Raw genomic sequence first — 21,896 nt, forward strand, 5'->3', positions numbered from 1 at the left:
ATGTCCCTATTGTTTTTAAAACATTTTAAGAATATACTCCAGCCTGGAAATCTTCTTGAACTTCACCTCTGACTGTGTAAAGGTCACTTACAAAATCATAAACAGTAACATTCTATTTAAAGATATTTATTCTGTAACTCCGCCGACTTGACTAATCATCTTTTATATACTAAAGATGTGCCATTTTCATCCTTCAGAGTATATTTCAACATTTACATTTTATGCCAGTAAATTTTTTTTTATTCTCATTGATTTTAAACACTTAGTCTTGTTTTAATATATAGTAAAGTTAATTCAGTTTTTCATTTGTGGTCATATCACCTTTACAATTACAAAGGATAGTTTTTGTCTATCCCTGGGAGAAAAGCTGTTCTCCATAGAAGATACATTGACTTTTTTTTTTTAGTTGTTAAGAGAAACAATTTGGGGCACTTTTAAATGATACAAAAGAAACAAAGTAAAACTGAAGTGGTTACTTAATCATATAAGTTCTATTCTTCAAACTATTTAAGTGATGTATTCCTAAATGTTATTTTAGGGAAAATATATAGCAAGTGGATTTTCCCATATGTGTTCTATATTTTAATCCATGTAATATATTCTGTGTTTGCATATTTTCTGCAACATTCCCACTGTGTTTTGGGGCATTCAAATTGCCTTCAAGCTTTCATGTCCCTAATACATCTAAAGCCTGTGCTTGGAGCTGTGGAGATAAAAGATCTGTATCAAGGTCTTTCACCAGAGCACTTATGTTTTAACCACATAGGCATCCATCTGTCAGTGTGTGTTTGCTGTCAGTGTGTGTTTGCCTACCTATCTATCCATCAATTTGTAAACATAACATGTTAGGGCTTAAATACATAAACAAAGATAGTATGATCAGCTGTACATATGCAGTACACAAATTATAAACATATATATGAGAAAATATAACCAGTGTATAAATATATCCACATACAGAGAAATGATTGCAAAAAATCAATATTCTTAGTGAAACCTGATTGCTTACTCAGCACGATGGGGTGGAAGTTCTTCTACCTTTCTGTCATCTTCCTTTTCTCTAGGATCTTTTAAAACAAAATCAACTAAAAGAAAATTGAAAAGTTCTGATCAACAACCTTATAGTAATTATAGTATTTCCCAAGCAATTGCACAACTAATTCCTTTAAAATTGTTTACATTAAGTTTTTTTAAAATGAGAGATTTGTGCATTTATAAACACAAGAAAATTTCAAAATTTTTATGAGAAAATCTATGATGTCTGTGTCTTTGAGAATATATATACCCTTTCTTAACAATGTTCCTGTTCTTTATTCGAAAATCATTGCTCTTAATATTATTGATACATTTTCCTTTTTAGCTCTTCCACCAAAAGTGTTCTTGTTGAATTGAAGGTCAACAATACAGAGTAGCAGTAGTTTCCCTTCACTGAGGAAAGATACATATTGCTTTGCTGTTCTCTTTTAAACTGCTTAAGAGCATAGAACTACCTTGTTATGAAATCAGTAAAGTGAGCTACTTCTGCCTCTGCAGTCTTTAATTCAGTTAATTCTAACTTTCTTGCTTTCTTTGAAGATGCTCTTTCTAAAATGCAAATATGTTTTTATCCCTCTGCCTAAAATCCTTCAGTGACTCTCCTTTACCTTCAAATGCTTAAAAGTAAGCATGTAAGGCCCTTAGTATTCTATCCCCTTCCCAAAATGCACCCTCTTCTTTGGCCATCAGAACCGCTTGCAAGGTCAGAAGAGCCTTTCGCTCTTGTCTGCCATCATTCCCACCATTTCCTAGGCCATGCGTGTTCCCTAGTCTGTATATGTTCATCCTTCACAACTCAGTTCAGGTGCCACAGAGTCCTTCCTAACAAGTCAGGCATGACCTCTTCTCCCTTAGACCATGTTCTCGATTTCTCTCCTCACTGTACTTGCTACTTTGCTTTATAATTTAGTGATTTGTCCATGGCCCTCATTACCCTATGAACTCTTTGGGGGCAAGGATATGGCTCTTTACATGATCAAAACACTCAATAGGAGTCTTCAATGCAGTGAATGCCCTCCTCCCTGAAGGGTCCCGCAACCATTTCAAAGCAGTATGATTTCTCCAACTTTGACATAGCATCAATTATACCAGGCTTACTATCACAACCAATCGAAAAACCTTTTTTTAAAGCACAGATTTGAAAGACTGCCTCCAGAGATTTTAATTCAGATGGGTCTGGAAATGAGTACTTTTTAAATGGCTCTGATAATGTCAGTCTTAGAGCCTATTGGTCTATACCATGAGTCAGCAAACTTTCACGCAAAGGGCCAGACTGCAAGTATTTTCAACTCTGTGAGCAACAAGGTCTCTATCACAACTACTCAACAATCTCTTATGGTGCAAAAGCAGCTATAGATAATATGCAAATGAATGTGTGTGTCTGTGTTTAATAAAACTTTATTCACAAAAACAGGCAGTGGGCCAGATTGGGCCTATGAGCTGTAGTTTGCCAACCTCTGGTCCATAGCAGTAGTTTTGTAATTAATCACACTCTAGTTTATGATATCAGTAATATTAATATTAATTAATTAACATTTTAAAATTTGTTTCAGTTATGTCCTTTGTTTAGGGGATATAGCCCTACAAATAGACAGACGGTTTTTAAAAATTTTTGCTATATTTTATTAATGAAATTTGCCTGAGATCTTAAGCAATGTAACCACAATACAAGAAACAGCCTAATAAATATAATAAATAGTTTCAACGATAGGTGTTAACTTTAAATTTTTTAAAATTTATCTTTAATAAGACGCATTCAAATTAGAAAGAGAAATACTGATTTACCTATGGATTTTTTTACACTAAGAAGATAATCTTCTCTCATTTCATCAGATAATGCAAGTATGCTGTTAGTGAGGACTTTCAGATGGTGGGGGACTAAATCCAATACATGCTCCAGCCAGGAATCTTCCATTGGGGCTACGTGGTCCGTATCAATTCCATGGTGGATATAATAGTAATATCTCTACAGAAAAGATAATGAGAAATGGAGATGGGTTTAATACTATAATAAAAGAAGTATTTATCAAAACTAAAACCACTGAGCAAAATTAAAGTTTTAGTAGAACAAAGTATTTACAAATCATAAAAAATTATTTTTTGCAATTCATATTGGCATTATTTGAGCTCTCCTAAATTAAAAAAAACCTTATTTCATGAAAATTAAAACTCTTACCTTAATTCATAACTACACTCTAAAACTTGAAGTTACATTACTAAATATATGATGTACTAAACAGAACTCATATATGTGGAGGTAGAATTTAGTGTTCTATAAATGTGTGAAAATTTAGGATGTTCGTTTTTGTCCTGTGTTATTGATAATCAGAAGTAGATCTTAAAAGCTGTAAGTGAATCAGTATCCCTAGTCATTAATCTCAGAAATATTATCCAACAGGATTTACAAAATTTCTAATTGGCCTGTTAATATTTCATGCCATAATTTTACAGATGTTGTTAAATGTGTACACAAAAAATTCATTTTAAGACATGATAGTATTTCTCTAACAATGGACATTTAATGTCAATATATTTTCCCAAGTTTTTACATGTCACTTATCAGAAAAAAATTTAAACATCAAAAAATACTTTCAAATTAGCAATGTTAAAGTCTTTGATATTTGCTTTTAAAAAATTCTATATTTGAAATCGTTGAAGAATTACTTTTTTCTAAAGTAAGTTAATATGCTCTGTGACATGTACATTATGTAATTAAAATAATTTCTCATAGAATAAAGACATGTAAAAGCTATACATGACTGAGGCTAGCTTTAACATAGGGAGCAGGGAGACTTGAGATTCTCTGACTGTGGTCTTAGGAAACGAGGGGAAGAATAATTTCCTCCGTTAATCCAATAGAGCAATTTTATGGAACTTCATCTTTACTCCTACATCCATGTATTTGCACAGGAAGGAGCACAGAATAAACTCAAAGGCACAAGAGCACCTTCAGGTGCTTCCTTTACTTTCAATTATACTGACAAAAGAAATAGCTTGTTACCAAGATGTCTCTCTCTATTGCAGAAGTGGTTAGTTTTGGCAATGTGCTTTCATCCAGAGTAGCTGAGTCTAAGACAGCATCTTGTTGCCTAAGAAAATGATAAACACACTATTCAAATGTACATAAATGGCAGTTAGAACATAAATCAATAGATTTATCTGTCAGACTGTCTTTTATAAAATAAGAAAAAAAAGGCATTGTGGAACATTTTTAAAATAGTAAACATATTTATTTGGTACCGTATTCCTCCCAGAATACCTTCTCTTTATTCAGAGAGAGTTTTATTGAAAGTGATTTGAAAGATCTAATTCAGAGGCCACATCCTTTTTGATAGGCTTTATTCATTCTTGCTCATTGCTCCAAAATCATCTCTCTTCTCTGAACTTTTATAGGAATGTTCTTGCATTATTCCTAAAACATGTATGGTTATTTATAAATATGACGCTTAGAAGAGCACCGATGGAAAAGACTCTAAATGTAGTTTTGCCAAAGACACAGATATATTCTTCAAGAGATCATTTCTCAGATTTCTAGGAACACATATTAGAAGTTAGCAACAAGTGACATAGAAGCTCATATGCTCCTATGTTTTTATTATTGGCTAACTGTTCATATAATACTATAACGTTTCTAGGTATAATTCAATTCAAAACCTATATCAGATATGAGCTACATTTTGTAACTTCCTCTGGGGCTCCAATGTGTGAAAAGTTCACATCTTCAGGAAAATAAGTTGTTCTGTGATACCTTTAACCTCTCTATCATTGAATGTATCATGCTCCAGGTCCCAACTTCATCAGGATGGATACAGGTTAGTGATGCTGTGTAATAAAATACTTCTCCCCACTAACTGTCCAGTGAGTGGAGACTGTAGGTTTATTGAATATCTGTCTGAGATATCATACCAAAGTAGGTATCCAGAATGGATCTTCTGACTTAGTTTTTTGCAAATCTAGGAATCCACTATCTTGTGAACTTTAGACTTATTTTTTTCAACTAAATAGACCAGAGAAGAGAGGCAAGGCAATGTGTCAGGAATGTCTCAGGAATATCTCAGGAATGTCTCAGATCTTCAGGGCATTCTGTGGCTGGAAAGAGAAGGGTTATTTTAACTGCAAAAGTAATCATCTCATTATTTTGGTGTTTGTATAGTAATAAGATACTAATGACAGTAACGTACTTCAGGAATCAGGACATCTGGGTTCAGATTCTGCCACTATAAAGTATATGACCTTAATAAATGGATTGTTGGTTTTTTTTGTTTTTTAATGGAAGAAATGCTTATCCTATCTACTTTGCTGAATCCTGACGCTCAAACTTCATCCTCTGTGTGAGTAATGTGGACCTAGAAGGATGCAGCAAGGTCAGGAGAGGTGAAGAGGGAGGAGGTTAGGGGCTACAGGAGAGGCTGCAGAAGTTCTTGCAGTCAGAATGAAGATCCTTTTAGCTCTAAAACTCTATAAATTTATCGTTCTGTGGCCGCAGGCAAAGAGCCTGCTGCTAGGAACAATAATAGAAGCTTTCTCTAATCCTCACACCTACTGTTACAGGACACAATGACATAATTATCCCCACTGCACAGATGAAGAAACAATGTCAGAGAGATTAAATAACTTCCCCTTCATCACACTGTTAATTAAATACAAAACCAAGGATTTGCCCATCCATATGTGCTTCTAAACTGTCATGCTCTTTCCATCAAAGCAACATTCCATTCAGAAATAAATCAATCAATACTGGAGACACTGTACCTGTTAAAGAGAAAATATGATGTACTTTATTTCTCAAAACTGAAAGAACTATATTGATATTTTTTCTCTTTATCAATAGAGATTTTTCGTTCAAGATGGTGACATAAACATCCTTTTTTTCAAGTTTTCCTATGAAAATGGTAATAATTTGAATGCACGATTGTAAAGCAACTAGAGGGTCATCAGCTGAGTAGATACTTCAACAAATTTTTGGAACATGAAAAGAAGATAAAGAACAGATGAAACAACTGAGAACACCACAGACCGTAACTCATGCAGGAAGGAAACCAATCTGCCTAGGAGACCCCTAGAAAAGGCTCTCGTGTTGCAATCAACAGGTACCACGGGAGGAAACGTATAGGAAGGCTGACAGCAAGGAAATTATCTGAGCAACTTTATGCCAGCAAATTAGACAACTCAGGGGACTTCCCTGGTGGTACAGTGGTTAAGAATCTACCTGCCAATGCAGGGAACACAGGTTAGAGTCCTGGTCCGGGAAGATCCCACATGCCGCAGAGCAACTAAGCCCGTGTGCCACAACTACTGAGCCTGCACTCCAGAGCCTGCAAGCCACAACTACTGAGCCCACGTGCTACAACTACTGAAGCCTGCACACCTAAAGCCCATGCTCTGCAACAAGAGGAGCCACCGCAACAAAGAGTAGCCCCCACTTGCTGCAACTAGAGAAAGCCCGTGCACAGCAACGAAGACCCAACACAGCCATAAACAAACAAACAAACAAATAAATAATTTTTTAAAAAATTAGACAACTTAACTGAAAAGAACGTATTTCTAAAAGGTAAAGAAGTACCAAACATGCCTCAAGAAGAAATAAAAAATATGAAGAGATCTATATCAAGTAAACTAATTGAATTAGTAAGTAATAATATAATATTATATAATTATATTATATAATATTATAATAATATTATATAATATATATAATATATATATAATATCTAATATATATAAAATTATATTATATAATATTATAATAATATTATATAATATATATAATATTATAATATTACTAATAATAATTAGTAAGTAATAATCTTTCCACAAAGAAAAGTTCAGGTCCAGAGGCCTCTGGCCTCACTAATAAATTCTATTTATATATTCTATATATATATATAATATATAATATATATATAATTATATTATATAATATTATAATAATATTATATAATATATATAATATTATAATATTACTACTAATAATTAGTAAGTAATAATCTTTCCACAAAGAAAAGTTCAGGTCCAGAGGCCTCTGGCCTCACTAATAAATTCTATCAAACAAGTAAGGAAGAAACACCACCAATTCTACACAAATTCATTTGGAAAATAGAGGAGGTTGAAACACTTAACTCATTTTATGAGGCCAGTAGTACCCCGATACCAAAGCCAGACAAAGACATCACAAGGAAAGTACAGTCCCATATCATTCATTAATGTAGATTTGAAAATTTTAACAAATCCATTATGTATATTACATATACATAATGACTAAGTGAGGGGAATGCAAGGTTTAACATATGAAGATCATTTAATGTAACATGCCATATTTAAAAAGGACAAAAATTAAATGATCATCTCAATGGACATTGAAAAAGCATCTGACAGAAATCCAGCACCCACTCACGACGAAACCTCTCAACAAACTAGGAAAAGAAGGGAAATTCATTAATCTAATAAAGAGTATCTTAAAAACCTACAACTAACATCCTACATAAATATGAAAGACTGAACGCTTTCCCAATAAGACTGGGAATTTCACTATCACCAGTTCTATTCAACAACGTACTGGGGCTTCCCTGGTGGCGCAGTGGTTGAGAGTCCGCCCGCCGATGCAGAAGACCCACATGCCGTGGAGCGGCTGGGCCCGTGAGCCATGGCCGCTGAGCCTGCGCGTCCAAAGCCTGTGCTCCGCAACGGGAGAGGCCACAACAGTGAGAGGCATGTGTACCACAAAAAAAAAAAAAAAAAAGTAAAAGAAAAAGAAAAACAATGTACTGAAGGACCCAACAAGTGTAAAATGGAAAGAGAGAGAAATGAAAAGCATCTAAATTGAAAATGAAGACATAAATCTATTATTTGCAGACAACATGACTGATATGTAGGAAATTCTAAGGAATCTTTTAAAAAGCTCCAGAACTAGTAAGCACATTTAGTAAGGTCTTATGATATAAAATTAACAAGCAAAAACTCAATAAATTTTTCTATATACGGAGAAAGAATAATCAGAAAATGAAATTACATAATTTCATTCACAACAAAAAGAAAAATACTCAAGAATAATATTTTTAAAGTCTAAGACTTGTACATTAAAAATACAAGACACTAATGAGAGCAATTAAAGAAAATCTAATTTCATGGAGAGAAATAACATGTTCATGGACTGGAAGGCTCAATATTATTGAAATGGCAATTCTCTCAAAATTGATTTATAGTTTCAATGCATTGTCTACTATATCTCAGTAAGCTTTTTCTTTCTTTTCTTTTTTTTTTGCAGAAACTGACAAGCTGATCTTAAAGTGTAGTATATGAAAATGCAAAAGACCTAGAATAGCCAAAACAATTTTGAAAAAGAAGAATAAATTTTGTGGAATTAAACTACCTGATTTCAAAACTTAATATAAAGCTACGTGACAAGTGGTGTAAATACAGACACACAGGTAAATGCAAGAGAAATAGAACCCTATATATGGTCAAATGATTTTGGACAAAGATGCCCAGGTAATTCAATGAAAATTGTCTTTTCACCAAATGCGGCTGAAACATTTGGATATCTATATGCAAAAAAATGAACCTTAACCCTTACCTCATAACACAGATACCTCATTGAAATAAAGCATGCACATAAATGTAAGAGCTAAAACTAAAACTAGAGCTAAGCTAAAACTTCTAAGAAAACATAAGAGAAAATATTTATGATCTTGCGATAGGAAAAGTTTCTTGGATATGACTCCAAAAGCATGAACAATAAAAGAAAAAAAATGATAAGTTGAGCTTCATCAAAATTTAAAACGTTTGCTTTTCAAAACATGCCAGGAAGGAAATGGAAAGATAAGCCACAGACTGGGAGAAAATACTTGCAGAAGATATATCTGATAAAGGACTTGCATAGACACTATATAAAAAACTCTTACAAGGCAATAATAAGACAAACAACCCAATTTTTTAAAATGGGCAATAGGTTTAAGTTGACAGTTCCCCAAAGAAATTATGTGAATGCCAAACAACTACAAAAAAGATGTCCATCTTTTTTATTTTATTTTTATTTTATTTATTTATATTTATTTATTTTTATTTTATTTTATTTTATTTTTATTTTATTTTATTTTTATTATTTTTATTAGTCATTAGAGACATACAACCTAAAGCCATGATAAGATACGACAACACATTTACTAGAATGGTTAGAATGACAAAACACAACAAAAGACAAAGTGTGGGCAAGAATGTAGAGAAACTAGAAACTTCTTTATACATTCCTGTGGGAATGTAAAATAGTATGATGATTTGGAAAACAGCTTAGGAATGTCTTAAAAATTTAAACATACACCGACTACACTACCCAGAATTTCTATAAATAGGTATCCACGCAGCAGAAGTGAAAACAGATGTCCACAAAAAGACCAGCATGCAAAGCTCATAGCAGCATCGTTCATAATAGCCCCAAATAAGAAACAGTAAACAAGATGGATTTCAAAAACATACATAATGTATGATTCCATTTATGTGAAATTGTAGAAAAGATAAAGCTATAGAAACAGAAAGCAGATCGATGATTGCCTGGGGCAACCAGTGGTAGAAAGGATTAACTGAGATGGGCAAAAGGGAACTTGTAGATGACAGAAGTATTCTAAAACTGGATTTTGGTGAAGGTTGCGCAACTACAGAAATTTACTAAAATTCATTCAATTGTACATTTTTAACATGGATGAATGTAATGGTATGTAAATTATATTTCGCTAAATCTGTTTTTTACAGACTATATAGAAGGCTTTGAAAAGACAAACTGACAGTACAAACAGATTGCAAACAAAGAAGTAACAAATAAAGCAACAAAGCCTTCTCATCAACAATAATATATGCCATCATGTGGCTATAGATAATACTGTATCGTGTAATTGACATTTGCTAAGAGAGTAGAACTTAAGGGCTCTCACACACACAAAAAAGGTAAATATGTCAGGTAATGGATGTGTTAACTTGATTGCTGGAAATCCTTTCACAATGTGTAAGTATATTAAATCATCACATTGTACACTTTAAATATATTCTATTTTTATTTGGGGAAAATTGTTAATATTTTTCAATGTTTTCCATATTTGTAGGGAAAAAATTACTATTATCCTTTAACTCTGTAGTGAGCTTAGTCATTAATTCAAGAGTAAGGGCAAAATAGTAGCGACCTTTACAAAAAATAAGTCTCGAGTTTACTCTCCACAGATCCTCATTGAAAGAACTACTAAGGGAAGAACTTCAGCCAAAAAAAAAAATGAACCCGGAAGTGAGGAGTGGAATACAAAGGCAACTTCCTAAGAAATTAGAAAACATGTTAGTAAATCTAAGTAAGTAGGAGTTTTAGAAAAAGAGTATGGGGAGTTTAAGGACTTGGTAAAACTAAAATATTATAGAAATATTGGTAGAAATAAACAATCACATGAAAAATGCAAAGGAAAGTTCAGAGCTAAGTTAAAGCACTCGAAGGTCCTTTCATATTATTCAGAGGGAAGATGGATCAAATGAATTTTAAACTTTTAAAAATATAAGTTATTATATGTGGCTTTAAATGCTAGGGTAACCACTAAAAGAATAAAAATAGATTTGATAGCTTTTAAGCCAATAGGAATAAAGGGACAGAAATTTCAATTCAATAGAATAAAAAAGATTAAATAAGCAAAGGCAACATACAGTAAATAGAAAATACAAAATAAGAAATATGTAATACCAATAACTACAAATGGGATTAAACATGCTACTAAAGTCCAGAAACTCAAAGATTGAATTTTAATAAGACCATCCATATAGTGTTTGTTAAAGGTATAACTAAAAATGACAATGATTAAAAAGAGACTTCTGTTTCTTATAACACAGCAGCAAAGATAATCTGAAAAACCTCCCAGTACCATTCTATAAATACTGGATAATATGCCACAAAGCTCCTTTGAATGCATAGCTGAGCTCACAAGAAAAAAAGGAAATACTCAGGAGGGAAAAGATGGAATGACAAGGCAGAGTAACAGCCAACCCCCGAGGCTACGGCTGCCCTTGGGGGGCGGAGCCTTGGACTTTAATGCCCATGGGGGTCAGGAGATGATTCTGTAGGCTGGAGTTAAATGGAGAATTCAAACCCAGACCTCTGTATGAAGCTGAAACCCAAGACGGGCTCTATCCTCAACCAGAGGAGGACCAAAAATGACAGGTACAGGAAAGTTGTGTCAAGAAGATCATTTGTCTTGGCCAGGACATTGGGAGGAGAAAAAATTGCTTCTATGAGTTTGTAACCAGAGGCCTACCCACCCACGGCTTAGAGTGTTGATTTTACTCCAAGTTCGTGTGTTCTGAGAGGGCTTAATTGAAGAAAGTGATGTAAGTGGGCCAAGCTGGTAATGTCTAGTGGTGCCTGGCAAAAGCAAACTCCAAACCACTCTCGCAGAGGCACACGCCCACGGTCTAACTGCACAGGAGCCCACATATCTGCCATCCCTTTGTCAGCACACAGTGACCACTGCCCTCCCCTCAAGATGCCTATCCAGCCAGTAAGGTGTCACACGGGGACAGTAAAATGGAGCTCTGTGGGTGAGTGACTTACTGTAATGTGTCACTAAATTCTGTTCACCAATGGCAGTGTGTGTGCGTTGAGAGTCATGATGAAAGAAAGGGGCTACTGAACAACTAGCGTCAAGCTGTGAAAAAACAGGCAAAGAGGAACTGGTGACTTGCATCTGCATTGCCCTCCGTAAACAGATCTGTACTTCAGACTGGGCAAGCCCTGTCCTGATCACACTGCTGATCATTTCAGCCCAGTTCCTTCCTTTTATACACAAGGAGACCCACAGTGCCAGGGAAGTCACCACATCACCTGAACAGACAAGATGGGGAAAAAAATAACTGCTCCAAATCTTCTACCAGGCAGCATGCCTACAACCAGAATTCCCAGACATTCAGCTCTCTCAACCAACACCAAGTATTAATATTGACACCTGATGGAAGAAATGTTCATATATTGAGGTACGGGGAAGTCTTTCTGGCTTATACATGATTTGGCTTGAACTTCATGCTAACTCAAACAGCCTGTCTTATGGCCCGTCAGACATGCCTTGTACATCTGTTTTAACCATTAAAGAAAAGATTGCATTTAAAAATCTAAATGGAGTGACTGCTTCAGGCATTTAAAATGGAGCCAGGTGGCCATTGTGGATGTGGTTTCAGACATGTTCCTGCATCACTGAGAACTTAAATTTTCTGAACTGTTATCAAATTCAAGGATACCACCAGCCATGCTCAAAACAGTATCTGCTGGCAGCTGCCAGCTACAACCCCTTGTAACTATGCAACCATTTTGGACCCCAACCAATCCTTACTTAACAAGCATCCTTCCTTCTTGCCAGATCCAATTATAATTCTTGATAAACAACTCATGAAACTAACTGTAACCTTGTAGTTTTTGTCTTTATAAGCCTTCCCCCATTTTGTAGTCTGGAGGAACACAAGTCAAGGGCTTATTGAACCTGTATCTCCTAGATTACAGTCCTCAGTTTGGCTTGAATAAAACTCTCTCCTATCCCTAGTATAGATTTTTTTTATTGATCATTTTCATCAACATACCTTTTCAGCTGATGATATTTAAAAGTGAGACACCTTTAGAGTTAAGCTCAGTCTTTCGTTATTTATACCCTGACCTCATTCCAACAAGGCTTTCAGGCATCCTTAGAGAGGCACAGAATTCTTATAATTTTAGATTAAAAACTTCCCAGGGGCTCTAACGAGGATAACACTGGTTAGCTTATAGAACTTACATAATGACATTAACAAGAGTGCTTCTAAAGTTTTCTCGTTCTTTATGTGGAGATTTGCTCTTTGATTTGGAAGTAGATGGTCCAGCATGACTATCATCAATCTGGTCGAGTAACCCGCCCTTTTTTCCAAAGCGTTCCATGTATTCAGCTTGAATTTTTTAAAAAAAGGCATAAATTAGTCATCTAAAAAGTAAGCTAAAATATTTAAGTGGTTAGAATAAAATGCTGAAGCATGTTTTAAGAAAAAAACTACATTCTTTAAGTTCTTAAGTAACCACATTTTCTTTCACTACGAGGAAGTTAAACTAACTCTCATTTTATGTCATCATGAGAAAACTTTATTTCAAGAATATTCATTAATTTATTTTATATTTTGATTAATGTTAATAAACTCAGATTTTCAATTATATTTGCATAGAACCTTCTTAAAATGAAGATTAAAATTATTATAAAAACAGAATATAAAACTATTTCAGAAAATTTAAAGAACCATGATGAAAAAAATGTTAATATTCAATACAATCAATCTGATAAGTCAAAAATATTAATATAAATAATTTAGAAGTAATGTTTACAACTTACTAAAATCCCCCTTAGAAAAACCTTTAGTCTTTGATACAGAGGCAAATTCTGAATACAATAAATCAAAGTTTTGTTATAAACATCCCAATTCCTAAAATATCAGCTTTTATAGCATTTACAACAGCCTGAAATAACTAAGAACCGGATTCAATTATTTTCTTAGGGAACACACTTGGGATAAATTTTTCTACTTTACATAAATATTTCAGTTTACGATTTCATTGCTCTAATTAACTAAATATTGTGTGATTTTTTTCTCTAGAAAATGTCCTTCAAGTCTAAGATAGAATATTAGAGTTCTTACCATACGATTGTTGATTTTTAACACTAAACTGCTCTGGAATACCTTCATCCCGCTTTACACTCAGGTGGAATGATGGAGCCGCCTGCTGCCACTGGGGCTTTGAACTCACCTGAAATATGAAATTTAGATAGCATTAACAAAACAAGGTCAGGGGACAAAAAAAACTTTTTTCATGAAATGCGTAAGAATGTATAAACACAGACGTTTTCTCAAACAAATTAGGACATCTGTAAAGAAGGCACAAATACCCAATAGCAAATGTCACTAAAGTCTGTGAATGGCACGGTGTGTGACATCTGGGACACATCACCAAAGGCTCTGCTGCTGGTTTGACGTGGACACCTGTTACCTAACTGAGGTGTTCATTCCACAGAGTTTACTCACCCACAGACATTGGCAAGTGATTTTTTAAGCCTTCCATCTTAATTAGAGCCACACCGTGCTGGACTCCAACGCTAATGAGTTCCTCTACATTCCAACTCCAAAGGATCTTCCTGTTCTCATGGCTTCAGCAGCTCTAGATTACCCTGGCAACTCACAAATTCATTCCATCGTTTAAGGCAGGGGTTATAAATTCTTATATCTACACAGTTCTGGCAGGTATCATGAAAGAGGGAGGAAAGGTAGTGATGATAGCTAATTGGCACTCAGCTTCAGTGCTGGGAAATGTTAGGGGGTGGTGGGGACTGTGGCCAACAGGAGAAAACCTACGTCTCCTAAAACGGCAACAACTAATTAGCTCGAGCCAGTTACTGCGATAACAGAACACAGACCCACTGTTGCTAGAACCTATGTCTCTTCAAGAAACCCAGATGGGTGGGTTTTAAAGTAGAATGTACATATTTTAAAACAATGACAATTGAATCTGTGTCTTCCTCTCACATTCAGGCCAACTTGACAGCCCATGCTTGTACTGGCTTTTATTGAATAGTTTTACTCTTCCCAGCCCTTTACTCCTACTTTCAAATAAACTACCTGCACAGAAGCCCTTTTTACAGGCTCTTCTTTCACAGGAAAACAAGCTGAGACAATTAATAAGTCAATGCTTTTCCATCCTTCCCTGCCTGCCTTTCCATTCTTCCGCTCTCATCTTGCTCCATAAAGGATTTCAGATTCATGGGTGGGCTATGAGTAAGGTGTTCACAAAGGGTGGGAATCAGGTCACCAGCTCAGAGGGGTTGGGAGCCACCAGCACTGGGTCATCTTCACCCTTGATTTCAACAAGGATCACCACCAGAAGCATAAATGTCTGTAATGAAAATCACTCTAGGGCTTAACTACTGCCGGAAGATTTTATCCAAGTACAAACCTTAATATTCAAATGAAAATTGTTTGTTTGCTTTGGTCAATGGATTTTTTTAAATCTCTTAAAAATATCATCTCCCTTAACACACATGAAACTGAGAAAATGAATGCTGAGAACATGTAAGATATGGCCAAATATGAACATAAAACCAAGTTTAAATCAGCCAATAAAAGCATTTTAGACTATTATATGCCAATGACAGGAAAGGATTATTATTCAACTCAGCCACTGAATATTGAATCAGGAATTTTAATTGAGTTTACATCTCTAAACCTATATACTAATAAGACACAACAAACTAAGGGTAATTTTTATTTTTCCCTTTTAAAATTTGTGAAATTTTTAAACAGAAAATGCCTATCCCATTTCACATCTTGTCTTTTAAGCTAGAAAATTTAAGATAGATTTTGCAGAAGCACAGAAAAGGTGCTATGGCTCAATTCTATAGAATCTGGTATCATTAAAAAAAAATTTCAATTAAAATGTATATTTTGAAATGTTCATTTACTTTATCTAAGAATATTAACTCAAGTTTTCTAAGTGAAAAATGTCCTCCACTTTAAATTATCAGGAATCTTTCTCTACAAAGCAACACAAATTCAATTTTATAGTTTGTTCTCAGCTTTTAAAATATCTTTCAAAAAATAATGCTTTGGATGAAACTTGAGAACATTATGCTAAGTGAAATAAGCCAGACAGAAAAAGACAAATACTGTATGATTCCACTTACGAGGTACTTATAGTAGCCAAATACATAGAGACAGAAAGTAGAATGCTTGTTGCCATGGACTGACAAGAGGCGGAAACAGGGAATTAGTGTCTGATGGGTACAGTGTTTCCGTTTGGAAAGATGAAGAGTTCTGAAGATGGATGGTGGTGATGGCTGTACAACAATATGGATGTACTTAATGTCTATGAACTATAGATTTTAAATGGTTAAAATGATCAATTGTATGTTATGTATATTTTATCACAATTTAAAAAAAAACCAAACAGTGTTTGCACTGAACCTCCACTTAAGCTCAGCTTCCAGCAGTTACAAGAGCAAAACTCAACGGCATTAAATTCAATATAACTACTAAATGGTAAAATTTATCACAGTCAAGTACATCTTACCCAGCACTTGTCAACTGAAAATGTCTATTAACTGCCTCCTCCACAGGACAATGACAATTTTTAGTCATAATAATAATAATAAAAAGGATGGCAAGATCTGAAGAATCTTCTTTGGAATAGCATTTCAGTGCCAGAAGATGCATCTCAAAGGTCATCAACATCTCTTACTTTCAAACTCAGAAACTGAGGCTCGGAGAGGTAGGTGACTCCCTCAGACAGCAGGGCCATTAGTGACGAGGATGTAACCCAAAGCTTCATCTCCTAATTCCAACACTGATATATTTTCTGCTAGACAATCTTGGAAATACTTTTATCCAGAATATTCAAACATACTGTACACACTATTAGGAAATTACAGCTTACACTTACTTTATTAAGATAGTTATTTTTCCTTTCATGTGCACCTCAGAATTTCTCAATCAGAAAATAGTCAAATTGAGCACAAAATTCAAAATCATAAATTCAGTTACTTATTTACAAGTTTGAAACTAGTAAACATTTTTAAAAGGGCAAAAATCCAATGAGAGTCTATAGGTAAATTACCGTAGGCAATTGTGGTAACATTCTTACTGGTGTCTTGGATTTTTCTTTGCTGGATGATTTATCCTGCATTTAAAGAAAAAAAAAGTTTACTCTGTTAATGATAAAATTGATTCATTCAACCAAATTTTACAGAGGATCTAAAGTAAAGCACTTAGTATTCAAAATATTTAAAGACATACCCTACTACTTTAAAACAAATTTATTTAATTTATTTATTTTTGGCTGCATTGGGTCTTCGCTGCTGTGCACGGGCTTTCTCTAGTTGCGGTGAGTGGGGGCTACTCTTCTTTGTGGTGCGCAGGCTTCTCACTGTGGTGGCTTCTCTTGTTGCGAAGCACGGGCTCTAGGAGCGTGGACTTCAGTAGTTGTGGCATGTGGGCTCAGTAGTTGTGGCTCATGGGCTTAGTTGCTCCACGGCATGTGGGATCTTCCCAGACCATGGCTTGAACCCGTGTCCCCTGAATTGGCAGATGGATTCTTAACCACTGCGCCACCAGGGAAGCCCCTCTACTACTTTTTAAATTCTCAATGTTTGTCTTAGAATTGCTTTTTCATAGCGAGGAAAGAAAGGAAAGTGGTATCCAACAATACCCATCAGAAAGGTTTAAAAATGTGCAAAGGCTTTTATCCATTACATCATCCCCTAGGAATTTAATCTGAACCTAGTTAGTGTCCAGGGCTTACTGTACTCCACCTCCCTTCTCTATCACTAAAATACCATTTCTGTTCTATTGACAACCAGAATGCTCCACTTCCTAAGCTGACAATGTATTCAGGTTAATGCATCGTCAGGTTACTGTAAGTAACATATACTTTTTAACAGCAACTTTCAGGGAAAAGGGCTGATATCTTCCTTTGAGTAGAGGAGGATTCCATGGTAGGAATTCCACCTAGGTAAGAGGAAGCACTGTTGAGAAAAATACTTCGATCTATAAAGCAGATTATAAGTCGTGCTTTTTGCCAATTGTCAATTTATTGCCTCTCAGCTCCAAACCTACCCTTTTTGCCCCCCTTTGTGATTGGGCAGGACTCTGTAACATTTCTCCTTTGCCAACCAGCGTTAATATTACAAATGGTGTCAAAACAACACTGTGAGAGGAAAGGACTCTCTTCCTGGTTCCAGGGCTTTCTGTCGCTGCTTCCATGGTGTGGCTGCCAGCAGTCAGCATCCTTGCCTGTGGGCACCTTCCCAGCCTGTGGTGTGTGGCTGACCCAGTGAAAGACACCCTCCAGCAGGGTTGCAGGTTTCACGGGCATCCCGAAGGGCAGCTTCCCAGAAAGTTTCCCTTACATCATACAGGGAGACTTTCAAACTCTTCAGCATGCAAGCAAGGTGGTTTTCTCACCTACCAGCCTAAGCCTGCAACACCTCAGCAAACATCTTTGCTATCCAGGTGGGCCACAGCCATTCCCTCTCCAAGGGGTCTTAATCCACGCTTTGGAGAAGTAATGGATCTTCCAAGTTTCTTCCTCGAGCACTCTCCCTTACTCCTAAAGGGAATGGCTACTTCTTATGTCTGCTAACCCTGTATTTTTTTTAAGCTACATTGTCCAAAACAGCATCCATTAGCCACCTGTAGCTACTGACCACTATGAAGTGAGATGTGTTTCAGTGTAAAATATGTACTAGATTTTGAAGACTTAGTATAAAATACAAAAAATTTAAATTATCTTGCCAATCTTTATATTGATTAGAATATATATTGATTACATTGTGTGTGTATTGTTTTAAGAAATTTACATGAATTATCTCATTCAGTTCTCTTTACAACTCTGTGAGGTGAGCAGTACACCACTTTTGTTCCTACTGTATACATGATGACTTTTTATATGAGGTACTCTCTACCCACACAAAGCATACATTCCAGTCAATATTTTTGTTAACATCTTTATTGAGGTATAATTGCTTTACATTGTTGTGTTAGTTGCTGCTGTATAACAAAGTGAATCAGCTATACATATACATATATCCCCATATGCCCTCTCTCTTGCGTCGCCCTCCCACCCTCCCTATCCCACCCCTCTAGGTGGTCAGAAAGCACCGAGCTGATCTCCCTGTGCTATGCGGCTGCTTCCCACTAGCTATCTATTTTACATTTGGTAGTGTATATATGTCCCTGCCACTCTCTCACTTAGGCTCAGTTTACCCTTCTTCCTCCCCATGTCCTCAAGTCCATTTGCTATGTCTGCATCTTTATTCCTTTCCTGCCCCTAGGTTCTTCAGAACCCTTTTTTTTTTTTTGAGATTCCATATATATGTGTTAGCATATGGTATTTGTTTTTCTCTTTCTGACGTACTTCACTCTGCATGACAGACTCTAGGTCCATCCACCTCACTACAAATAACTCAGTTTCATTACTTTATATGGCTGAGTAATATTCAATAGTATACATGTGCCATGTCTTCTTTATCCATTCATCTGTCGATGGACACTTAGGTTGCTTCCATGTCTTGGCTATTGTAAATAGTGCTGCAGTGAACATTGTGGTACATGACTCTTTTTGAATTACGGTTTTCTCAGGGTATATGCCCAGTAGTGGGATTGCTGTGTCGTATGGTAGTTCTATTTTTAGTTTTTTAAGGAACCTCCATACCATTCTCCATAGTGGCTGTGTCAATTTACACTCCCTTCAACAGTGCCACAGGGTTCCCTTTTCTCCACACCCTCTCCAGCATTGATTTTTTGTAGATTTTTTTGATGATGATCGTTCTGACTGGTGTGAGGTGATACCTTATTGTAGTTTTGATTTGTATTTCCCTAATGATTAGTGATGTTGTACATCCTTTTGTGTGTTTGTTGGCACTCTGTATATCTTCTTGGGAGAAATGTCTATTTAGGTCTTCTGCCCATTTTTGGATGCGGTTGTTTGTATTTTTGACATTGAGCTACATGAGCTGCTTGTATATTTTGGAGATTAATCCTTTGTCAGTTGCTTCGGTTGCAAATATTTTCTACCATTCTGAGGGTTGTCTTTTTGTCTTGTTTGTGGTTTCCTTTGCTGTGCAAAAGCTTTTAGGCTCCATTAGGTCCCATGTGTTTATTTTTGCTTTTATTTCCATTTCTCTAGGAGATGGGTCAAAAAGGAGGTGGATCTTGCTGTGAGTTATGTCATGGAGTGTTCTGCCTATGTTTTCCTCTAAGAGTTTGATAGTGTCTGGCCTTACCTTTAGGTCTTTAATCCATTTTGAGTTTATTGTTGTGTATGGTGTTAGGGAGTGTTCTAATTTCATTCTTTTACATGTAGCTGTCCAGTTTTCCCAGAAGCACTTACTGAAGAGCCTGTCTTTTCTCCATTGTATATTCTTGCCTCCACTGTCAAAGATAAGGTGACCATATGTGCGTGGGTTTATCTCTGGACTTTCTATCCTGTTCCATTGATCTATATTTCTGTTTTTGTGCCAGTACCATACTGTCTTGATTACTGTAGCTTTGTAGTATAGTCTGAAGTGAGGGAGCCTGATTCCTCCAGCTCCGTTTTTCTTTCTCAAGATTGCTTTGGCAATTCGGGGTCTTTTGTGTTTCCATACAAATTGTGAAATTTTTTGTTCTACTTCTGTGAAAAATGCCATTGGTAGTTTGATAGGGATTGCATTGAAACTGTAGATTTCTTTGGGTGGTGTAGTCATTTTCACAATGTTGATTCTTCCAATCCAAGAACATGGTATATCTCTCTCCATCAATTTGTATCATCTTTAATTTCTTTCATCAGTGTCTTATAGTTTTCTGCATACAGGTCTTTTGTCTCCTTAGGTAGGTTTATTCCTAGGTATTTTATTCTTTTTGTTGCAGTAGTAAATGGGAGTGTTTCCTTAATTTCTCTTTCATATTTTTTGTCATTAGTGTATAGGAATTCAAGAGATTTCTGTGCATTAATTTTGTATCCTGCTACTCTACCAAATTCATTGATTAGCTCCAGTAGTTTTCTGGTAGCATCTTTAGGATTATCTGTGTATGGTATCATGTCATCTGCAAACAGTGACAGTTTTACTTCTTCTTTTCCTATTTGGATTCCTTTTATTTCTTTTTCGTCTCTGACTGCTGTGGCTAAAACTTCCAAAACTATGTTGAATAAAAGTGGTGAGAGTGGACAACATTGTCTTGTTCCTGGTCTTAGAGGAAATGGTTTCAGTCTTTCACCATTGAGAATGATGTTGGCTGTGGGTTTGTCATATATGGTCTTTATTATGTTGAGGTAAGTTCCCTCTATGCCTACTTTCTGGAGAGTTTTTATCATAAATTGGTGTTGAATTTTGTCAAAAGCTTTTTCTGCATCTATTGAGATGATCATATGGTTTTTATCCTTCAGTTTGTTAACATGGTGTATCACATTGACTGATTTGTGTATATTGAAGAATCCTTGCATTCCTGGGATAAATCCCACTTGATCATGGTGTATGATCCTTTTAATGTGTGGCTGGATTCTGTTTGTTAGTATTCTGTTGAGGATTTTTGCATCTATGTTCATCAGTGATACTGGCCTGTAGTTTTCTTTTCTTGTAACACCTTTGTCTGGTTTTGGTATCACGGTGATAGTGCCCTCGTAGAATGAGTTTGGGAGCGTTCCTCCCTCTGCTATATTTTGGAAGAGTTTGAGAGGATAGCTGTTAGCTCTTCTCTAAATGTTTGATAGAATTCGCCTGTGAAGCCATCTGGTCCTGGGCTTTTGTTTGTTGGAAGATTTTTAATCACAGTTTCAATTTCAGTGCTTGTGATTGGTCTGTTTATATTTTCTATTTCTTCCTGGTTCAGTCTCAGAGGTTGTGCTTTTCTAAGAATTTGTCCGTTTCTTCCAGGTGGTCCATTTTATTGGCATAGAGTTGCTTGTAAGTAATCTCTCATGATCCTTTGTATTTCTGCAGTGTCAGTTGTTACTTCTTTTTCATTTCTATTTCTGTTGATTTGAGTCTTCTCCCTTTTTTTCTTGATGACTCTGGCTAATGGTTTATCAATTTTGTTTATCTTCTCAAAGAACCAGCTTTTAGTTTTATTGATCTTTGCTGTCATTTTCTTCATTTCTTTTTCATTTATTTCTGCTCTGATCTTTATGATTTCTTTCCTTCTGCTAACTTTGGGGGTTTTTTGTTCTTCTTTCTCTAATTGCTTTAGGTGTAAGGTTAGGTTGTTTATCTGAGATGTTTTTTGAGGTAGGATTGTATTGCTATAAACTTCCCTTTATAACTGCTTTTGCTGCATCCCACAGGTTTTGGGTTGTCATGTTTTCATTGTCA

At 35.6% G+C, this 21,896-nt stretch overlaps 1 protein-coding gene across 1 annotated transcript in view; it reads right to left on the reverse strand.

Annotated features, from left to right (window-relative positions):
• Positions 1 to 21,896, reverse strand: part of DNAH7 (dynein axonemal heavy chain 7) — a 247,305-nt gene that overhangs the window by 210,469 nt on the left and 14,940 nt on the right. Inside the window, exons 3-8 of the mRNA XM_079923963.1 lie at positions 16,667 to 16,729; positions 13,702 to 13,810; positions 12,816 to 12,963; positions 4,037 to 4,124; positions 2,821 to 3,001; positions 1,010 to 1,085 (exon numbers count right to left, since the gene is read on the reverse strand). Of these exons, the coding sequence (XP_079780089.1) occupies positions 1,010 to 1,085; positions 2,821 to 3,001; positions 4,037 to 4,124; positions 12,816 to 12,963; positions 13,702 to 13,810; positions 16,667 to 16,729 (665 nt within the window). The remainder of the gene's footprint in view (positions 1 to 1,009; positions 1,086 to 2,820; positions 3,002 to 4,036; positions 4,125 to 12,815; positions 12,964 to 13,701; positions 13,811 to 16,666; positions 16,730 to 21,896) is intronic.

The sequence above is a fragment of the Stenella coeruleoalba genome, assembly GCF_951394435.1.
Source record: "Stenella coeruleoalba genome assembly, chromosome: 6".
Taxonomy (NCBI): domain Eukaryota; kingdom Metazoa; phylum Chordata; class Mammalia; order Artiodactyla; family Delphinidae; genus Stenella; species Stenella coeruleoalba.